The 21593-nt window shown below is 41.0% G+C and overlaps 1 protein-coding gene across 2 annotated transcripts; it reads left to right on the top strand.

The window, feature by feature from the left end:
* The first annotated feature begins 340 nt into the window (after positions 1-340).
* On the top strand, positions 341-7002 carry LOC115102161 (vesicle-associated membrane protein-associated protein B-like). 2 transcript variants are annotated; one of them, XM_029621793.2, is made up of 6 exons: positions 341-604; positions 4808-4960; positions 5098-5201; positions 5493-5573; positions 5890-6021; positions 6291-7002. In XM_029621793.2, the coding sequence occupies exons 1-6, from the start codon at positions 547-549 to the stop codon at positions 6453-6455; spliced, it is 693 nt and encodes a 230-aa protein (XP_029477653.1). In that variant the 5' UTR covers positions 341-546; the 3' UTR covers positions 6456-7002. The 2 variants fall into 2 exon arrangements, with proteins under 2 accessions (XP_029477653.1, XP_029477652.1); XM_029621792.2 differs by having other exon boundaries at positions 342-604; positions 5845-6021.
* Positions 7003-21593: the final 14591 nt, after the last annotated feature.

Below are 21593 nucleotides of genomic sequence, written 5' to 3'. Positions count from 1 at the left end.
TTGTGTTGCTTTTTATAATTTTTTACTTTAGTTTATTTGTTAAATATTTTCTAAACTCTTTCTTGAACTGCATTGTTGGTTAAAGGGCTTGTAGTAAGTAAGCATTTCACATGTGACAAATAAAGTTTGATTTGATTCCTTAGCATCGTTAAATGCCTTTCTGGGCATCACATAGTTTGTCAATTAATAAGGATATCTGCTTGAAACAGCCTCTAAATGAAAATTACATTCTCAAATAGCTGCCAGATCAGAGGTTTTTTTCGGGTTGCCAGAAAAAAATATAACAACTTTACAAAGATCTCTTTGCTGACATTCCACAGACCTGTCCCCTCCCACGACGTCACACGGATCCTTTCCTTCCTGCTTGCTTGCTAGCTTAGCTTCAGCTGTTGGCACTTGGCTGTCCAAGTGGTGCATTTGTGATCCTCCAGCTATCCCTTAACGAAATCGGGTCGTATTTAGGAGATTTTACAATAGTTATAGTAACAAAAGCTGCGACATATAGACCAGGTACTTATATCAGAAAGGCTTTCGAACCTCTGGGACATGGCCAGACAAGAGCAAGTCCTCCAGCTTGAGCCACCACACGAACTGAAATTTAGAGGTAAGAGGGCAGGGCCGGGCAGTTTGGTCTGCAAGTATTTGACCATTGTTCCAAGCTAGCTAACGTCAACGCATTATCAGTAGTGTTGTTGATAACTAAACAATGGGTCTGCACACGGTGTATCATATTTGGTTTCTAGAGCGGTGACAAGCAAAGGGACATTGCATAGCAACGTCTTCTACCTACCGATGCTAACCGGCTAATGGCTAGCTGTCATTTTCTTCAGTGGCTAGCTAGCTATCTTAGCCTGCAATGAAAAGCCAGGCCCTGGTAATTTCCTCAATCAATGTTAGTTGCATGTTATTCAGTTACTATCATAATCACGATCTCCCTTACTTACGAGTCAGTTTTTGCCACCATAAATTAAGATATTTCTGCTATAGCTACTAACGTTACTAGCTAGCTAAATGAAGTATAAGTAATTCATTTATAGTACTTTCTGAGGTCAGAGCGATACTAATGAAAATCCCATTTCACAATTACCTTTATGGATACATATAAGTTTCTCAATCCATTCGTGGGGCACATATTTGATTTAGCCCTGACCACACATGAACAAGCCCTTGATTAGTTGAATCAGCCCTTGATTGGTGTTATTCTTGGCCTGAAACTGCACCTCCTAGGGGAGCCCCAGGAATTGATTGAGAAATACTGCAGTAGAAAAGTGACTGTTGACAATTGTCAGGCGCAGGATCAGTGAGTTTTAGCAGAATTGTAAGGTTCTGAGTAGGACCATCTTACCGCTTGTAATTGAGTTATTGAACAGGCTATAATTGATGAATAGATTTGAGAATTATATTAGAGCTGTCCCCAACTAAAAATAAAATTGGTTGACCGAGTCATCAGGTTCTTTCGACCAATCGATTGGTTGACATTTTTAAATGTGTATTTTTTCCATATATAGACACATCTGATGTGTTTTAATCAAATCAACTATATGCACTGAGCTTGTCTGATGCTTTAAGCGCTATGTTTGTTGAAATATTAAGACACACAAATAATTAGAGGGAGTCCAACCAGGGAGTCCGACTGCAATTGATTTGATTGTGCCTGGCCGGGCTCAGACTTGCTGCACTGTATAATTTTTGTTTTTACAGCGAGTGACTGTGTGACTAGCACCGGTTGTCTCTCCCTCCTCCTTGCTGCAGCAAAGACTACAGAACATCAACAGTATTTATCACACTGTCCGTGTTGTTGAAGCTGCAACATGATTACAGACATTTCTCACTGAAAAGTTTTGTTACCGAAATCCCTAATTTGTTTAGGAAAAACATTCCCTATTCCCTCAACCCTTGGCCTTGCTCTCTTTACGTGACACGTATGCATCGCATAAATGTGACCAATCTGACCTATAGCATATCATAATTACATCAATAAATTGGTTATAACAAACTCTGAACACCGTAACACGTGACAGCAAAATGGATGCTGAGGACATGACAAATCAACTAAACTGCGGAATGTTCACTGGTTGCACAGGAGGTAAAGGGGAATTCAGATGTGTGGAATACATTTGACTAGTTGTGGAAAATACTGGAGATCAAGAAAAATAAGGTAAGGAGCCAGTTCTGCGTTCACATTATGTACCAAACAGGTGCTTTTATATTACTATATACATTTTCTGACCATTTGTAACAATATAAACAACACTAAATAAATGTAAAGGGTACCAGAGAATCTGTAACCTTTTAAAAAAAAATAAAGCCTTTATTACAGCAAAGACTCAAAACAGTTGCATGCATTCATGAATGCAATTGCCAAACGGTTTGTTTATTGTTATGCTAATTATTCAAGGTCGATTTTATTTTAAACCTAAAATGCTTGATTGCATATGAATGACTCGTATGCTGTGTGATGACATGAACGATTAATTGATTGATATAGTAGCCAATATAAGTATTGAAATATAGGCCTAAGCAAGTTAAGGTGTTAAGACTAAACAGGATGCGCTCTTAGGCCTACAGTTCGATGGTTGTTATACAAGGCAACTAAGCCTACTAATGATAATGACATTACTTATTATAATGATGATGATAATAACAATAAGGAGATCAAGAAAAAGTTGAGTTATTCTAAATATACATTTTCTGACAATTTGGAACAGTGTAAACAACACTAAATACATTACAAGTAATACCAGAGAGGATGTTCTAACGAAAACAAGTGTACAACTTTAGTACAGCAAAACGAAGATTAAAAACAGACGAATTTGTGAAATTGTTTATCTGACATGTGTTGCGTGAGGCTTGGTGCTCACGGAATCAGTTGGCTATTAAACAAACACAGAAACATGCAACACAAGCAGGATCTGAACACAAGCGAGATCAATCTTATTTCTGTAGATACTTTTGGTCATGTAGTGTATGTGGACACCTGCTCGTTGAACATCTCATTCCAAAATCATGGGCATTAATATGTCCTCCCTTTGCTGCTATAACAGTCTCCACTCTTCTGGGAAGGCTTTCCACTAGATGTTGGAACATTGCTGCGAGGACTTGCTTCCATTCAGCCACGAGAGTTAGTGAGGTTGGGCACTGATGTTGGGCGATTAGGCCTGACTCGCAGTAGGCGTTCAATGGGGTTGAGGTCAGGGCTCTGTGCAGGCCAGTCAAGTTCTTCCACACCGATCTCGACAAACCATTTCTATATGGACCTCACTTTGTGCACGGGGGCATTGTCATACTGAAACATGAAAGGGCCTTCCCCAAACTGTTGCCACAAAGTTGGAAGCACAGAATCTTCTAGAATATCATTGTATGCTGTAGCGTTAAGATTTCCCTTCACTAGAACTAAGTCGCCTAGCCAAAACCATGAAAAACAACCCCAGACCATTATTCCTCCTTCACCAAACTTTACAGTTGGCACCATGCATTGGGGCAGGTAGCGTTCTCCTGGCATTCACCAAACCCAGATTTGTCCGTCGGACTACCAGAAGTGAAGTGTGATTCATCACTCTAGAGAATGCGTTTCCACTGCTCCAGAGTCCAATGGCTTTACACCAGTCCAGCCAACGCTTGGCATTGAGCATGGTGATCTTATGCTGGTGTGCGGCTGCTCGGCCATGCAAACCCATTTCATGAAGCTCCCGATGAACAGTTCTTGTGCTGACGTTGCTTCCAGAGGCAGTTTGGAACTTGGTAGTGAGTGTTGTACCTCTACGCAGACAACACCATTCTGTATACTTCTGGCCCTTCTTTGGACGCTGTGCTAACAAACCTCTAGACGAGCTTCAATGCCATACAACTCTCCTTCCGTGGCCTCCAACTGCTCTTAAATGCAAGTAAAACTAAATGCATGCTCGCTGGTCAGCGATCGGTTGGTCACCCCCAAAGCCAACTCCCCCGTTGACCGCCTTTCCTTCCAGTTCTATGCTGCCAATGACTGGAACGAATTGCAAAAATCATTGAAGCCGGAGACCCATATCTCCCTCACTAACTTTAAGCATCAGCTGTCAGAGCAGCTTACAGCAGCTTAGAGCTCTTCAGTAAGGCCATTCTGTCAATGTTTGTCTATGTCGCCATTGCATGGCTGTGTGCTCAATCTTATACACCTGTCAGCAATGAGTGTGGCTGAAATGGCCAAATCCACTAATTTGAAGAGGTGTCCAGATACTTTTTTTCCCCCAGTGAAGGGAAATCTTAACGCTACAGCATACAATGACCTTCTAGAGGCCCTTTCCTGTTTCTACATGACAATGCCCCCGTGCACAAAGCGAGGTCTATACAGAAATGGTTTGTCAAGATCAGTGTGGAAGAACTTGACTGGCCTACACAGGAGTCGCTGGTGAGACAAGGACATCCCTACCGACCAAGCCCTCCCTAACCCGGACGACACTAGGTCAATTGTGCGTCGCCCCACGGACCTCCCGGTCGCGGCCGGTTACGACAGAGCCTGGGCGCGAACCCAGGGACTCTGATGGCACAGCTGGCGCTGCAGTACAGCGCCCTTAACCACTGCGCCACCCGGGAGGCTCAACATCAGTTTTGACATCACCAATGCTCTTGTGGCTGAATGGAAGCAAGTCCTCGCAGTAATGTCCCAACATCTCGTGGAAAGCATTCCCTGAAGAGTGGAGACTGTTATAGCAGCAAAGGGGGGACTAACTCCATATTAATGCCCATGATTTTGATGTTCAATGAGCAGGTGTTCACATACTTTTGGTCATGTAGTGTATCTGTTGTCTATTCTCTCCATCTTTTCCAGGTCCATTTACAGATGTCGTCACGGCCACCCTGAAGCTAGGCAACCCAACAGACAGAAATGTGTGTTTTAAAGTGAAGACGACAGCGCCTCGTCGATACTGTGTCCGTCCAAACAGTGGCATCATTGACGCAGGCACTTCCATCAATGTATCTGGTTGGTATCTTTTAGTTTGATTTATAGATGATCGTAGCAGAATAATCTCAGGAACGAATAGTATGTTGAGCTGGTCAACGGAAGGTAACTTGTTGCTAAGAGTTTGCTTGATGCCATTTGTCTGCTTTGTTTTGCAGTTATGCTACAGCCTTTCGACTATGATCCCAATGAAAAGAGCAAACACAAATTCATGGTGCAGTCCATGCTTGCTCCATATGACATGACTGATATGGAAGGGGTGGTAAGTGTCCAAATGGAATGTGATAAATCTGAATGTCACTAATTATGATCTGATGATCACAGTAAGTTTATTCAATCTGCATTTCTAGTTCTGTCTTACTGTCTCAAGCATCAACTTGTTTATGCGTTGCAAGTGGGACAAATGTGCTGTCAGGATATGCTTCTCTTATGAGTGTCATGGAGTTCCCATTTGGGTGTGGTCATCTTGGTGTTGCCTTATTATTCAGTTTTCTTTCGGCCCTCTTCTTCTTTTTCTCTCTTTCTCTCTTTCTATCCTCCTTCTGGCCGACAGTGGAAAGAGGCAAAGCCAGAGGAGCTGATGGACTCCAAGTTGAGATGTGCATTTGAGCTGCCACTAGAGAATGACAAAACTGTAAGTATCTCCTACATCTCATCATATTACTACATACAATTGCATGTTTTTTGTTGTTGTTGACATTCCTTCCCTCATAGATTACACCGTACAGTGTAAGATTAATTCAGAGCACCTTCATTCCATTCACAAATAGATTCTGAATGATTCGATCATCTCCACTCCATTGCATCTCTGAAACAGCCGTTGCCATGTTTTGTTTTTTATTTTGTGCTTCTCATCCCCATTCTGTTATTCATCTGCATGTTTCTGTCTCCACTCATTTCCACAGCATGACAGTGAAAGCAACAAAAATGTGTCCTCTACCCCCATAAAGTCAGAGCTCTCCTCACTCCCTAAGTCTGCCAGCTCCTCCCTGGATGACGGCGAGGTGAAGAAGATCATGGAGGAGTGCAAGAGGCTGCAGATGGAGGTCCAGAGGCTACGGGAAGAGAACAAACAGATCAGGGTGAGACTCAAATGTCCCTAGAACCCACAACAATCAGATCTGTTCGGCACAATGCATTTTATTTTCCTCATCTGTAACAATGCAGACTTACTTAATAGGCCTTGTTTGATATATAACAGCTGTTTTTGAGCAATAACAGTGAAAAGCAGTTACTGATCTCAAATCAGTCAATTACCCATCTCAAATATGAGGCCTATTAAGTAAGTCTGCATTGTTTCAGATGGAGCAAATAACTGACATTTGGCCTGTGACTCCTTCCTTCTAACCAGGAGGAGGATGGTCTGCGGAAGAGGAAGGTTACGTCCATGGCGTCCTCTCCCCACTCATCTTCCTCACAGGCCATGATAAGGGAGGAGGGCCTGAGTACCCGCGTGCTGGCGCTCTGCGTGCTGTTCTTCGTCATCGGTGTCATCATCGGGAAATTGGCCCTGTAGATGTAGCCAGCGGCAGCATGCTCGGAGGACCGAAAAAACCCCCAACAACAATGGGATGTGTACTTGTTTTTTTGCATAATGCAATATCACATGGGTTTATTTGAGTTGTGAAATTATTTACCATAAAAAAGCAAAGGTAATCTAGTGAAATAATGAAAAGAACCGGTCGGTCACGAGTCGTCTTGCCTTTTAATCACTGTATTTTCCATCCCTACTTGCACAGATACAATACAAATCATTGTGTGGGGATTGGGGAAATTGCAACGTTGTGTTCTATAAGCATCAATGATAGCAATGTGTTCCAGCAAGGTCAATGCTTTTCCTACAGCAGAACTAATGTGACTGAGTTCTATGACATTGTGTGAATGTTTTAATCACTGCTTTTTTAAGGCAAGGAGACCGTGCATTGTGTGTGAGTCGAGAGGCTGCCGGTGAATTTTAGCATGAAGGGGGGTAATTATGTAAATCCTGTCATCCAACTGATTCCTGTATGAAACATAAAATGGATTTTGGGGGGGGTAACTGAAAAATAAAATGTTAACCATCATTTTGTCCAAGACAGACCCCTGTCCAATGCAGTAGGTTGCTTTTTATTTTTATAATCAATTAGATTAAAAACACATTTCTATCACAGAATATGTACTGTCTCATAGTGCTGCAGTGAGTTAGGTCTACACATTTTAGTGTGTAATTTAGTGACAGTCTCTGAGGTGAAGGCACAGAATTGGTGACTTGTAATTTGGTCAAAGCCCCAGCCTGTGAAGGATGTCTTCAGGATCAGTATGTGGGTGGTGCCTTTTGCATCTCTGATATTTTAAGTAGAAATTTTGCACCAATATTGAATTTTAAGTCTGTTATATTAAATTAAGTGCCCTTTAACATAGACCACATTAATTCAATAAATCTGTTGTTTTTTGCATGAATTAAGGATTGCTAAATTGCCCAAATTCTGAATTTTGACATCCCTCCGTCAGCGATGACACTTCTAGGAAGATTTTACTGCACTTAGGCCTAGATTCAATTCGATCAAGCATTAACAGGCAATAGCCGACACCCGCATATCTGATGTTGTGGCGGTAACTGAGGTGTAACTGTTGGAGCTGCTCTTCTGATCGTTCAGAAGCCACAACTGCCAAATTCTCTAAAATGACGTTGGAGGCGGCTTATGGTAGAGAAATTAACCAATTATATGGCAACAGCTCTGGTGGACATTCCTGCAGTCAGCATGCCAATTACACACTTGTGTTAGAAGTTCAGAACGAGAAAGTGTAGACTATAGGGTGAATAGCCAACATATCTCAACACGTGATACATTCCTGAAATCCTCAAGATGTTCCCTAATCACCCCAAAAAATAAAAAATAATAATTAATATTCACAGGAGGCATGACATTTGTGTACACTTTGAGTCAAAACCATATTTTCAGTTTGCATTTGGTAGACTGAGACAGCAGGTTAAATAAGCTGGGACACCATTATTATAGTCCTAATTGTACCCCAATGACAATTCAAGTACATTTTGTGTGATTAGGAAACATCTGAGGAATTCAGAAATTCATCATCTGTTGGGCTAATATGTTGAACAGATGTCTGAAGCAGTTACAGAAGATGTAAATGCAAAAAGTGTCCCACTTTTTCTGAAATTACTCAAATAACAGTACAATACATATTACAGAACCAGCACCTTGCCTAACCTAAGTATAGGGGTTCCCTAATGTAAACTGGATCACTTTCTTCCATTGGAATAGCTTATAAGACTGTCCCACTTTAGCTACTCCATGCTGTCCTACTTTAGTTAGCTATAGTTGGTAAAGCAGGACAACTAAAAACATGACTGAATTACAAAATTGAAACATAATATTGGCAATTTTTTAAATGTATTTTGATGCATCAGTACATAGTATGCACATTTACATCAGAATTTGGCACTGCGTTATTTCTGGTAATTTTAAAGCCTTAACATCAAAACAGAGGAAGTGGGCCGAGAGAGTTTCTCCCACAGAGAGATAGGGAAAGAGAGGCTCAGATGACATCATGTAGCTGATTTTACCATGTGCTTTGCAGGGTAAGCTTGCTCTTCCCGCCTCTATGATATCACATCAATGAAGTGATGTGATTTTGATCATGTGGTTTCTCTGCAAGGGCTTAGTAACAGTTTTGATTTGCTCTTGTCAAACCAATAAATAAATGTCAGGATTATGGTGTCCCAGTTTATATAACGTCCTACTCTTTTTGAATTCACCCTATAGAAATAATGACACTCAAATTGAAAATTATAAAATTAAATAATGAGGATTTTGATCAGCCTAATGGAGGTGAGATTACATCTCACATTCCAGTGTTTGAGCATGTAAACAAGGCTGCAATGGATTTCTCTTAATGCTACTCTATGCAGCCAATGGCAATGTCCACTTTAGATAGGATTTCTCTTAATGCTACTCTATGCAGCCAATGGCAATGTCCACTTTAGATAATGCCGGGAGCTGCTTGTTGATTTGACAGCTCTAATGAGACTTCCTAAAAACACACCATTTTGATACATCTACAACAGGAAATAACTTTTCGTTGCAGGTTAGGAGAGCATTTCGCCAACCTTAACCCTTTTCCTAACCTTAACCTAATTATCCTAACCTGCTATGCTAATTCTCCTAACTTGTTGCGTAAATTCTAACCTGCTATGAAAAAGTAACTTCCGGTCATAGATGTATTGAAGTGCCATGTTTTAGGGAATATCCAGCTCCACCTCCGACATGCCAAAACAACCACTATGCGGATATCGGCTAAAGCGGATCTGATTGAATTGAGCCCTTAATCCCAAAATGTCTCCAAGTTTCACCATAATTGCAAAGGCTAGTTATTTTGTTGCTTTGACAGTCATTTCTGAAGATGATGTATTTCATGTGATTAGTGGTTTATTTACGACTGTCCCTCATTCAAGGTCAACCCTGTTATGTGAACTAAACTCTTGTTTTAATATGGTGAAGCCATTACTTTTTTTTAAATATATTTTTTTAAAGGAACATTAAACATCTAATAGTCAAATCCTAGAGTAAAATCAGGTGAGCTGGTTCTATTCTTTTTGGTCATTTTCTGGTGTTTTGTGGTAAATTGTTTATAATGCATTTAATGTAAAAAATGTTTTTTATAGAAACTGAAATAGAAAAAAATTATATATTTTTTCTTACTAGATCGAACCGTAACTGAACCGACCTCAAAAAACACTTGCTCAGCACTATGGACAACTGAGCGGGTGGAGCATAACATGTTCACCCTGTTAAAGGCTTTGTATGGTCATTCTGGCTCTGCAGTGGCTGTACAGCATTTACTGTGATACAGCCTCTGCAGAAAACAGAGCAAATATACTTTTTGTCCTTCGCGTAGCAGAGCAATTTTTTTTTGGTTAGTCAACTTCTTTTTTTCATTTTGTTCATTTTTTTTATTTTTTTTAATTAAAATTTCTTTTTTTTTCGTAGCAGAGCTATTGTGAAGGAAGTTGTCAAGGAAGTTTGTGTTTATATGGGACCTCCCACCCCAACCTACCATCAACCAATAATAATGGGCAGCCCTCCGCATTGTTACAACATTTGAGAGGCACATGGTGATGCGGTAAGGAGCTTGATTTGGCCTCTGCATGCCTCCGGAGGCTTGCGTCTTAACCTCCATACAAATCATCATACCACATTTTCAGATCAAGCATAAATTGGCTTTAATCCATACATAGATTAGGGTGACCACATGTCCCGGATTGTGCGGGACAGTCCCACATTTTATCCCTTTCTCCAACAAGGAAACAATCATGTCACACACAATCTGGGACATGTGGTCACCCTAATCTAAACACCACTAATCTTGAAAAAATGTTGATTTGTCCTGTATTTCAGTCAGACATTCTAACCTGTCTCTTGCAGTCACGCTGCGCTAATTCAAATATACAATATATATACAAATAATGTGGACACCCCTTCAAATTAGTCGATTAGACTATTTCAGCCATTCCCCTTGCTGATGTGCATAAAATCGATCACACAGCCATGCAATCTTTTTTTCATGGTTCGGGCTAGACCACTTACAGTGCCTTGCGAAAGTATTCGGCCCCCTTGAACTTTGCGACCTTTTGCCACATTTCAAGCTTCAAACATAAAGATATAAAACTGTATTTTTTTGTGAAGAATCAACAACAAGTGGGACACAATCATGAAGTGGAACGACATTTATTGGATATTTCAAACTTTTTTAACAAATCAAAAACTGAAAAATTGGGCGTGCAAAATTATTCAGCCCCCTTAAGTTAATACTTTGTAGCGCCACCTTTTGCTGCGATTACAGCTGTAAGTCGCTTGGGGTATGTCTCTATCAGTTTTGCACATCGAGAGACTGAATTTTTTTCCCATTCCTCCTTGCAAAACAGCTCGAGCTCAGTGAGGTTGGATGGAGAGCATTTGTGAACAGCAGTTTTCAGTTCTTTCCACAGATTCTCGATTGGATTCAGGTCTGGACTTTGACTTGGCCATTCTAACACCTGGATATGTTTATTTTTGAACCATTCCATTGTAGATTTTGCTTTATGTTTTGGATCATTGTCTTGTTGGAAGACAAATCTCCGTCCCAGTCTCAGGTCTTTTGCAGACTCCATCAGGTTTTCTTCCAGAATGGTCCTGTATTTGGCTCCATCCATCTTCCCATCAATTTTAACCATCTTCCCTGTCCCTGCTGAAGAAAAGCAGGCCCAAACCATGATGCTGCCACCACCATGTTTGACAGTGGGGATGGTGTGTTCAGGGTGATGGGCTGTGTTGCTTTACGCCAAACATAACGTTTTGCATTGTTGCCAAAAAGTTCAATTTTGGATTCATCTGACCAGAGCACCTTCTTCCACATGTTTGGTGTGTCTCCCAGGTGGCTTGTGGCAAACTTTAAACAACACTTTTTATGGATATCTTTAAGAAATGGCTTTCTTCTTGCCACTCTTCCATAAAGGCCAGATTTGTGCAATATACGACTGATTGTTGTCCTATGGACAGAGTCTCCCACCTCAGCTGTAGATCTCTGCAGTTCATCCAGAGTGATCATGGGCCTCTTGGCTGCATCTCTGATCAGTCTTCTCCTTGTATGAGCTGAAAGTTTAGAGGGACGGCCAGGTCTTGGTAGATTTGCAGTGGTCTGATACTCCTTCCATTTCAATATTATCGCTTGCACAGTGCTCCTTGGGATGTTTAAAGCTTGGGAAATCTTTTTGTATCCAAATCCGGCTTAAAACTTCTTCACAACAGTATCTCGGACCTGCCTGGTGTGTTCCTTGTTCTTCATGATGCTCTCTGCGCTTTTAACGGACCTCTGAGACTATCACAGTGCAGGTGCATTTATACGGAGACTTGATTACACACAGATGGATTGTATTTATCATCATTAGTCATTTAGGTCAACATTGGATCATTCAGAGATCCTCACTGAACTTCTGGAGAGAGTTTGCTGCACTGAAAGTAAAGGGGCTGAATAATTTTGCACGCCCAATTTTTCAGTTTTTGATTTGTTAAAAAAGTTTGAAATATCCAATAAATGTCGTTCCACTTCATGATTGTGTCCCACTTGTTGTTGATTCTTCACAGAAAAATACAGTTTTATATCTTTATGTTTGAAGCCTGAAATGTGGCAAAAGGTCGCAAAGTTCAAGGGGGCCGAATACTTTTGCAAGGCACTGTAGTTCCAGTGAAGGGAAATCTTAAAGCTACAGCATAAAATGATATTCTAGACGATTCGATGCTTCCAACTTTGTGGCAACAGTTTGGGGAAGGCCCTTTCCTGTTTCAGCATGACAATGCCCCCGTGCACAAAGCAAGGTCCATAAAGAAATGGTTTGTCGAGATCAGTGTGGAAGAACCTGACTGGCCTGCACAGAGTCCTGACCTCAGCCCCATCGAACAATTTTGGGATGAGTCAGGTCTATTCGTCCAACATCAGTGCCCAACCTCACTAATTCTCTTGTGGCTGAATGGAAGCAAGTCTCCGCAGCAAATGTTCCAACATCTAGTGGAGAGCCTTCCCAGAAGAGTGGAGGCTGTTATAGCACATAGAGAGGGGGGGACCAACTCCAATGGCTATGATTTTGGAATGCAATGTTTGACAAGCAGGTGTCCACATACTTTTGGTAATGTAATGTATATAGCCTATTAAAAGGATGTGGTACTGGTGATGTTAAACACTTCTCCAATCATTGTTTAGATCTAATATTATGCGCAGTGCAAGACCAGACGTTGGCCAACGTCATATGCCTATCATCAACCAATCATATTTTTCCAATCCCTTTCAGGCTAAATTCCAAATAAACTCGGAGAGGACAGTTCGGTCTGACTACAAAAGTAAGTAAATAGAAGTATTAGACTGAAAGATATTAGGTGATTTCGCCAAACGTATGAAGCTCTCCATGCACATTAGTGGCTCATGTATATTATTATTTGCTGCTACTTCATTCAATCCCGTTTTAAAAGTCACTCTTCCTAACTGTTTTACATTCCCTGAGACCAACCAGAAAGGTTTCCTTTTGGGCAAGAAAAAATAATAGGTTGGGTGTGCTTAAAGCCAATTTATGCTTGATCTGAAAATGTGGTCAGAGGCACTGTATGGATGGTGTGATGCAATTCTGTGCCCTCTGGAGGCATGCAGAAGCCAAATTGAGCTCTGTACGGCATTGCGTGCGCATCTCAAATTTTGTAACATTGTGGAGGGCTCTGTATAGCTCCACATTGACATGATTGGTTGACAGTAGGTGAGGGCGGGAGGTCCTGTATAATCACAAAATCACTTCCTTGACAACTTCCTGCACAACAGCTCTAAGCTGCTTGGCAAAGCACAAAAAGTATGAATGTCCTGATGATATTTGAGTGCAGCTGCAATACAAATAAAAAACTATTTACAAATAAAATATAAGGTGACCCCCGAAAGCCAGATGGAGATGGGTAAATTAGACATGCATTCAGTCTTTATATTACTGTAGCATGGCCTTGTGATAGATGCTGTTTTTTAGTCTCTCCGTCCCAGCTTTGATGCACCTGCACTGACCTCGCCTTCTGGATAAGAGCGGGGTAAACAGGCTGTGGGTCGAGTGGTGGATGTCCTTGATTTTTTTGTTTGTTTTTGACATCAGGGCCTGTAGGTGTCCTGTAGGGCAGGCAGTGTGCCCCACGGTGATGAATTGGGCAGACCGCACCACCCTCTGGAGAGCCCAGGGGTTGCGGGCTGTGCAGTTACTGTAACAGGCAGTGATACAACCGACAAGATGCCTTCAATTGCACATCTGTAAAAGTTTGTGAGGGTCTTAGGGACCAAGACTAAATTCTTCAGACTCCAGAGGTTGAAGAGGCGCTGTTGCACCCTCTTCAGCACACTGTCTGTGTGGGTGGACCATTTCAGATTGTTAGTGATGTGTACACCGAGGAACTTGAAGCTGTTCACCTTCTCCACTGCGGTCCTGTCGATGTGGATAGGGTGGTACTCCCTCTGCTGTCTCCTGAAGTCCACGATCAGCTCCTTCGTTTTGTTGATGTTGAGGAAGAGGTTATTTTCAGGGCCCTCACCTCCTCCCTGTAGGCTGTCTCGTCGTTGTTGGTAATCAGGCCTACTGCTGTTGTGTTGGAGGCGTGCGTGGCCATGCAGTCATGGGTGAACAGGGAGTACAGGAGGGGGCTGAGCACGCACCCTTGTGGGGCCCCTGTGTTGAGGATTAGCGTAGTGGAGGTGTGCACTGCAGTGTGCAGTGCGATGGCTTTTGCATCGTCTGCGGATCTATTGGGGCGGTATGCAAATTGAAGTGGGTCTAGGATGTCAGGTAAGGTGGAGGTGATATGATCCTTAACTAGCCTATCAAAGCACTTCATGATGACAGAATTGAGTGCTACGGAGCGATAGTAATTTAGTTCAGTTACCTTTGCTTTCTTGGGTACAGGAACAATGGTGGACATCTTGAAACAAGTGGCGACAGCAAACTGGGATAGTGAGAGATTGAATATGTCCGTAAACACTCAAGCCAGCTGGTCTGCGCATGCTTTGAGGACGCAGCTAGGGATGCCGTCTGGGCCGGCAGCCTTGCGAGGGTTAACTTCCTTCACAACATCTCTGCTCTGCTCCACAAAGTGCAAGACCTATGAATGCACCTGACTTCTGCGGAGTCCCCATTGCAGTAAATGCTGTAAGGACATTGCAGATGTTGGTTTGACCATGCAGAGCCTTTTTTGTCAACCCCATATTTTGCTCAGTCAGACATTTCCAAGTTTCCTAGTTCCTACTAGTACGTAAATGTGGCATACATTTGGAAATTAATAGCCACTTACTATAGTAATAGTAAGTAGTACTTTTTTAATTAACTTTTATTTAAGTTTAACATTGGCTCATTATGACAGAATGTTTAAAAAAAATACACATCTCAAAAGGCACCGATTTGGTTGAACGACTAATGACTGAAAGGAACGACTTATTAAATGGGAGAGAGAAACAGTGATACAACATTGGCCTATAGAGCCCCACATTAGAGGTGTCATAATACCCATAAAACCTAGCGGTCAAACAGGGAAATAATTCCAGTAGTTTCGAATCATTCATTTTTCCCATAGGGGTTTTTAGAAACTTTAAATAAGGGCTGTGTTTTGTGTAGGCTTACCCTGGTGTGATGTTTTGATAACCGTGTAAATGTCTCTCGGACAAGGTGACATCAATATATTAGGCTTATTTACACAGATTCACAGATTCAAAAATGCTAATTGGCATCCTAGTAGACTACATATCCCTCCAAGCTTGTCATCTCTAGCTCGTCATCTCTAACTGACACCTTTGCTAGCAGGTACATTTAAAGAAATGTATCCAATTGATGAATTACTACATTTAGCTAACATTAGATAATTAATCCAGAGATTCTTACCTTTGCCTCGATTCGGCAGTCTCGTCCAGATCATCATGGCATTTGTAGTTCTTGATAGCCACATTAGCAGCTAACTAACGTTTCATTTGTTGGCGTTAAATATATGCGAATATATTGATACAAGTCAACTGGTCCGAGAGAGATTTACATGGTTATCAAAAAAGTCTACAAACCCTCATTTGAAGTGTTTCTAAAATCCCCTATAGGAAAAATGAATGCTGGAAAAACGGTTGGAACCATTCCATTTGACCGCTAGGTTTTATGGGTATTATGACTCATACTGTGGTTCTCTATCAGGATGACAGCAAATTATGTTAGCTCAAGTGAATCCTGGAAGTGATTTAAGTCATATCGGCTGATTGCAGGGGAGTTAAGAGAAATATGCGATAACACCTCATTTTAAGGGGTCCTTACAAATATGCAACATACATTTTTCATGTACAGTACACGACAATATAAGGATAGGTTTGGACTCATTACGTTGCATTGATAGTTGGCTACTTTGTGTCCTAGTGCTTTGCTTTAGTTTTGAGTATCATCTGGGCATACTTGTTGAAGTTTTGATAAGATGTATTCAAATCAAATTCTCCCATATACAGTGTATTCGGAAAGTATTCAGACCCCTTGACTTTTTCCACATGTTGTTACGTTACAGCCTTATTCTAAAATTGATTAATTGTTTATTTCCCCTCATTAATCTAGACACAATACCCCATCACGACAAAGCAAAAACAGATTTTTAGAAAAAAAAAAGGAAAAAAAAGGAAATATTACATTTTCATACACTACCGGTCAAAAGTTTTAGAACATCTACTCATTCAAGGCTTTTCTTTATTTTTACTATTTTTACACTGTCGTATAATAGTGAAGACATCAAAACTATGAAATAACACACATGTAGTAACCAATTTTTTTTTACACAAATCCAAATATATTTTATATTTGAGATTCTTCAAATAGCCACCCTTTGCCTTGATGCACACTCTTGGCATTCTCTCAACCAGCAACCAGCCTCAACCACCTGGAATGCATTTCAATTAACAGGTGTGCCTTGTTAAAAGTTCATTTGTGGAATTTCCTTCGTAAAGCACTTGAGACAATCAGTTGTGTTGTGACAAGGTAGGGGTGGTATACAGAAGATAGCCCTATTTGATAAAAGTCCATATTATGGCGAGAACAGCTCAAATAAGCAAAGAGAAACAACCGTCCATCATTACTTTAAGACATGAAGGTCAGACAATCTGGAATATTTCAAGAACTTTGAAAGTCTTCAAGTGCAGTCGCAAAAACCATCAAGCGCCTTGATGAAACTGGCTCTCATGAGGCCCACCACAGGAATGGAAGACCCAGAGTTACCTCGGCTGCAGAGGATAAGTTCATTAGACTTACCAGCCTCAGAAATTGCAGCCCAAATAAATGCTTCACAGAGTTCAAGTAACAGACATTCCAACATCAACTGTTCAGAGGAGACAGGCCTTAATGGTCAAATTGCTGCAAAGAAACCACTATTAAAGGACACCAATAATAAGAAGAGACTTGCTTGGACCAAGAAACACGAGCAATGAAAATTATTAGACCGGTGGAAATCTGTCTTTTGGTCTGATGTCCAAATTGGAGATTTTTGGTTCCAACCGCTGTGTCTTGGTGAAATGCGGTGTGGGTGAACAGATGATCTCCGTATGTGTATTTCACACCGTAAAGCATGGAGGAGGAGGTGTGATGGTGTAGGGGTGCTTTGCTGGTGACACTGTCTGTGATTTATTTAGAATTCAAGACACACTTAACAAGCATGGCTACCACAGCATTTTGCAGCGATACGCCATCCCCTCTGGTTTGGGGTTAGTGGGACTATCATTTGTTTTTCAACAGGACAATGACCCAACACACCTCCAGGCTGTGTAAGGGCTATTTTATCAAGAAGGAGAGTGATGGAATGCTGCATGACAAAGGCTTCCACAATCCCCTGACCTCAACCAAATTGAGATGGTTTGGGATGAGTCGGACCGCAGAGTGAAGGAAAAGCAGCCAACAAGTGCTCAGCATATTTGGGAACTCATATTTGGGAAAAGCATGCCAGGTGAAGCTGGTTGAGAGAATGCCAAGAGTGTGGAGGGCTGGATATTTGAAGAATCTCAATTATAAAATATATTTTTATTTGTTTAACACTTTTTTGGTTACTACATGATTCCATATATGTTATGTCATAGTGTTGATGTCTTCACTATTATTTTACAATTTACTAGAAAATGTAAATTTAAATTAAAAATAAAATAAAAATTGACAGGTAGTGTTAGACCCTTTACTCAGTACTATCTTGAAGCACCTTTGGCAGCGATTACAGTCTCGATTCTTCTTGGATATGATGCTACAAGCTTGGCACACCTGTATTTGGGGAGTTTCTCCCATTCTTCTCTGCGGATCCTCTCAAGCTCAGTCAGGTTGGATGTGGAGTGTCGCTGGACATCTATTTTCAAGTTTCGCCAGGGATGTTCGATCGGGGTGAAGTCCTGCTCTGGCTGTGTGCTTAGGGGGGTTGTCCTGTTGGAAGGTGAACCTTCGCCCCAGTCTAAGGTCCTAAGTACTCTGGAGCAGGTTTTCATCAAGGATCTCGCTGATCTCCGTTCATCTTTCCCTCGATCCTGACTAGTCTCCCAGTCCCTGCTGCTGAAAAACATCTCCACAGCATGATGCTGCCACCACCATGCTTCACCGTAGGGATTGTGCCAGGTTTCCTCCAGACATGACGCTTGGCATTCAGGCCAAAGAGTTCAATCTTTGAGTCATCAGAACAGCGAATCTTGTTTCTCATGGTCTGAGAGTCTTTAGGTGCCTTTTGGCAAACTCCAAGCAGGCAGCCTTTTAATGATGTGTAGCTTCCCTCTGGCCACTCTACCATAAAGGTCTGATTGGTGGAGTACTGCAGAGATGGTTGTCCTTCTGTAAGGGTTTCCCATCTCCACAGAGGAACTCTGGAGCTCTGTCAGAGTGACCATCTGGTTCTTGGTCACCTCCTTGAACAAAAAAACAAAAAAAATCCCGATTTCTCAGTTTGGCCGGGCGGCCAGCTCTATGAAGAGTCTTGGTGTTCCAAACTTCTTCCATTTAAGAATGATGGAGGGCACCCTGTTCTTGGGAAACTTCAATGCAGCAGAAATGTTTTGGTACCCTTCCCCAGAACTGTGCCTCAACACAATCCTGTCTCAAAGCGCTACGGATAATTCCTCAGGCAAATAAGTTTTTTTTTGTTTTTCTCGCAAAAATGTCTAAAAAAGTGTTTTCACTTTTTTCTTTATAGGTTATTGTGTGTGGATTGATGAGTAAAAAGTTCATTTAATCCATTTTAAAATAAGGCTGTAACCTAACAAAATGTGTAAAAAGTCAAGGGGTCTGAATAATTTCCGTATGCACTGTAGTGTCTCTACTCTACATGGAAAACCCGGAATCGTTTTCTCCTTCCCTCCTGTGTTTTAAACGCAGCAGCAAATATGAGTCTTTTCAAAAGGGACCATCTCGGGACTAGTTGATGGAGTGTTTTCTCTCCACTTGGTTTCTACTGTCTGTATTTAAAATCCATGTCTTTGTGTAGCCTGAGGGGCTTGGATTGTGGGCGGCTGGATGGAGAATTGAGCTGTGAACACTACATAAAAACTGCAATGGCGCTTCAGACCATTACAACATGAAGGCTAACCACAATCATTGTATACAGTTTTAAACAAGTAAATCATTCAAATAGCAGAAAGCACAATTATTATAGATGGAAAAAGCACATATAGCATAATCATAATCATAATAATGAATTAAATGCATTTGCCTACTCTTATATTTATTGTGTAAGGAGAACTAAGCAAAGTACAGCCTTTGGGTGTTTAGAATGGCCCCAGTCAGTGTTTTGCATTATTTCTGGGATGGAATTTGTATATGAGTATGTGTTTGTGGGCCTGTAGCCACACAAACAGTATTTTGTGGATGCAAGATTTAGTCTTAGTTAGTTTATCTAAAGTTTTATGGGTTTATTTATGAAGATTGAATGTGTAATCCTTGAGCAATACCTCATAAGCCTGCTAACACAGCTGAGTTCTACAGGACCAAAGTTTTACCAAATCCCTGCATGACTAAACGTTGGACCCTCCCTCAACATATGACCTGTTGATTTCCAGTCAGAATAACTCAGACAGAAAATATTATGCTGATAATAATCCTTATTACTTAACAGATGTAATCTGGTTCAAATATGAATGTTTGCTAGAACAACTTTAAATGATCATTCTTATGGAGACAGGACTGTATTATTCTGACATAAATAGGGTTATCAGCACCTAGTGGTGAAAAGTGGTAGAGCATTCAGCTGTATATGAGGAACAAGAACATGGGGGGAAAATTACGTCATATCAATCAAACCTTAAATTATGGAAGCCTCCATGTTCAATACCCACACAACAGTGACACATAAGCTATTCTGATGTCACAGAGCATCACAGTCACCAGGAATAGCAAGCAATGACAATCATTCAGGCCATAGATAACACAATTACAGTTCCTAGGGCAACCAACCTGTAGATCTGGCTCAATATCAATGAGAAGACTCTTTTCCATCAAGTTAAATAAGACACATATGTTCTGCTCAGTTGTGTCATTGGCAGTTCTCTCCTCGCGTTCAGGGAGCATGGCACTGAACAGTGTAATCATATCAAGGGACATTCATGTTGGGCTGAAGAAACCCTGTTTCCAACAGCACTCCGCCCTTTTCATCACAATCCTGCCTCCTTTCCTCTTACTTCCTTTGACCCGTTGACTCATACTTGAGTCTTTTGCATTCCCATCCACATTCAAATACTGCAGTTCTTATTCTCTTGTACTTCCCTGAGCTACACTCCTGACAAGAGAAAGACATTCAGCAACAATTGTCATGGTGTAGGTCAAGACCAAAATGCAAAGACAAATACCCTAAAGATCCACGCTCTAATAACAGAAACCTCAACTGTTTGTACGTGTACAAAAAAAGCTATGTGGTGAAGTAGAATGCCTGTGTCTGGGTTAAATGAGAAAATACATCACCTTGGTTGGAAAACAACAGACTGAATTGAATACAGTCATGATGCATGTTATAGATTCAATCAAAAGTAGAATAGAACTGATGATAAAAGGTTAAAAGTAGTGAAGTAACAGTATAGGGCACTGTATGAGGAGATGAAGAACTGTCTAAGGACAGTGGACATGACTCAAGACAGGGCTAAAGGCAGGTGAATGAGATGTGGTTTTATCTGGTGTATGTTTGTCCTTGCCGTTGTGATTGTGTGTAAGGACAGGCCTCTTGCTGTCTGCACCAAAACAACTTTATTTTGCAGAGCTCCTCTTCTGAAAGTAGAAACCCATGTTTGATGTACATAATACATGAAAACTAGGGCACTGAAGTGAAAATGTAATACTGTACAGTCTGCCTCTGTTGTGGAACACTAGGAAGGACCCCAAAACAATACCATTTTTTGATTGTTGTTTTCTTTAGCAAAATAAAATATTCATGTCGAAACAAATAATGTTTTGCATTTGGATATTTTTCCATCACCCTTTACCTTAAAGCTAACAATGGTAAATAAACACTCACCCTTCAAAATGTTGTTTGCAGAAGTCACTAATGAAACAAAACCTGAACAAAACCTAATTGAAAAGGATTTCAGTTCTAGCAATACGCACACTATATCAAGTGTACAATTTGTGTCTTTGATTCTAATAAAATACTTTTAAAAATCCATAAACATTTCATATATTTATCTTTCTTTTGGTATATGGATCCAAAAATAAGCATTTAAATCATAAAGGATAGTTGGGGGAGAGAAATAAAAATAAAAATCTATGAATGGTTGTCCTCCTTCCTTGGAGAGATGGGGGAAACTGGCCCAGCTATACAGCGCAGTATAACACCGACTTTAGCTCATTATACACGTACAGTCGTGATCAAGGCACAGGGATCTTCTATTTTTTCAATAAAGTTGTACAAAATAATACATTTTACAGTCTGTACAAGAATAATAGTTCAGCAGTAAAGTAAAGACAGACATACAAATAGCCTTGGAAGGAGGGGGTGGAGGGGGGGTTGACCACATGAGTAAAGACAGACATACAAATAGCCTTGGAAGGAGGGGGTGGAGGGGGGGTTGACCACATGAGTAAAGACAGACATACAAATAGCCTTGGAAGGAGGGGGTGGAGGGGGTTGACCACATGAGTAAAGAC

Source organism: Oncorhynchus nerka, linkage group LG20 (assembly GCF_034236695.1).
Source record: "Oncorhynchus nerka isolate Pitt River linkage group LG20, Oner_Uvic_2.0, whole genome shotgun sequence".
Taxonomy (NCBI): Eukaryota; Metazoa; Chordata; class Actinopteri; order Salmoniformes; family Salmonidae; genus Oncorhynchus; species Oncorhynchus nerka.
This window is presented reverse-complemented; position numbering and strand designations above follow the sequence as displayed.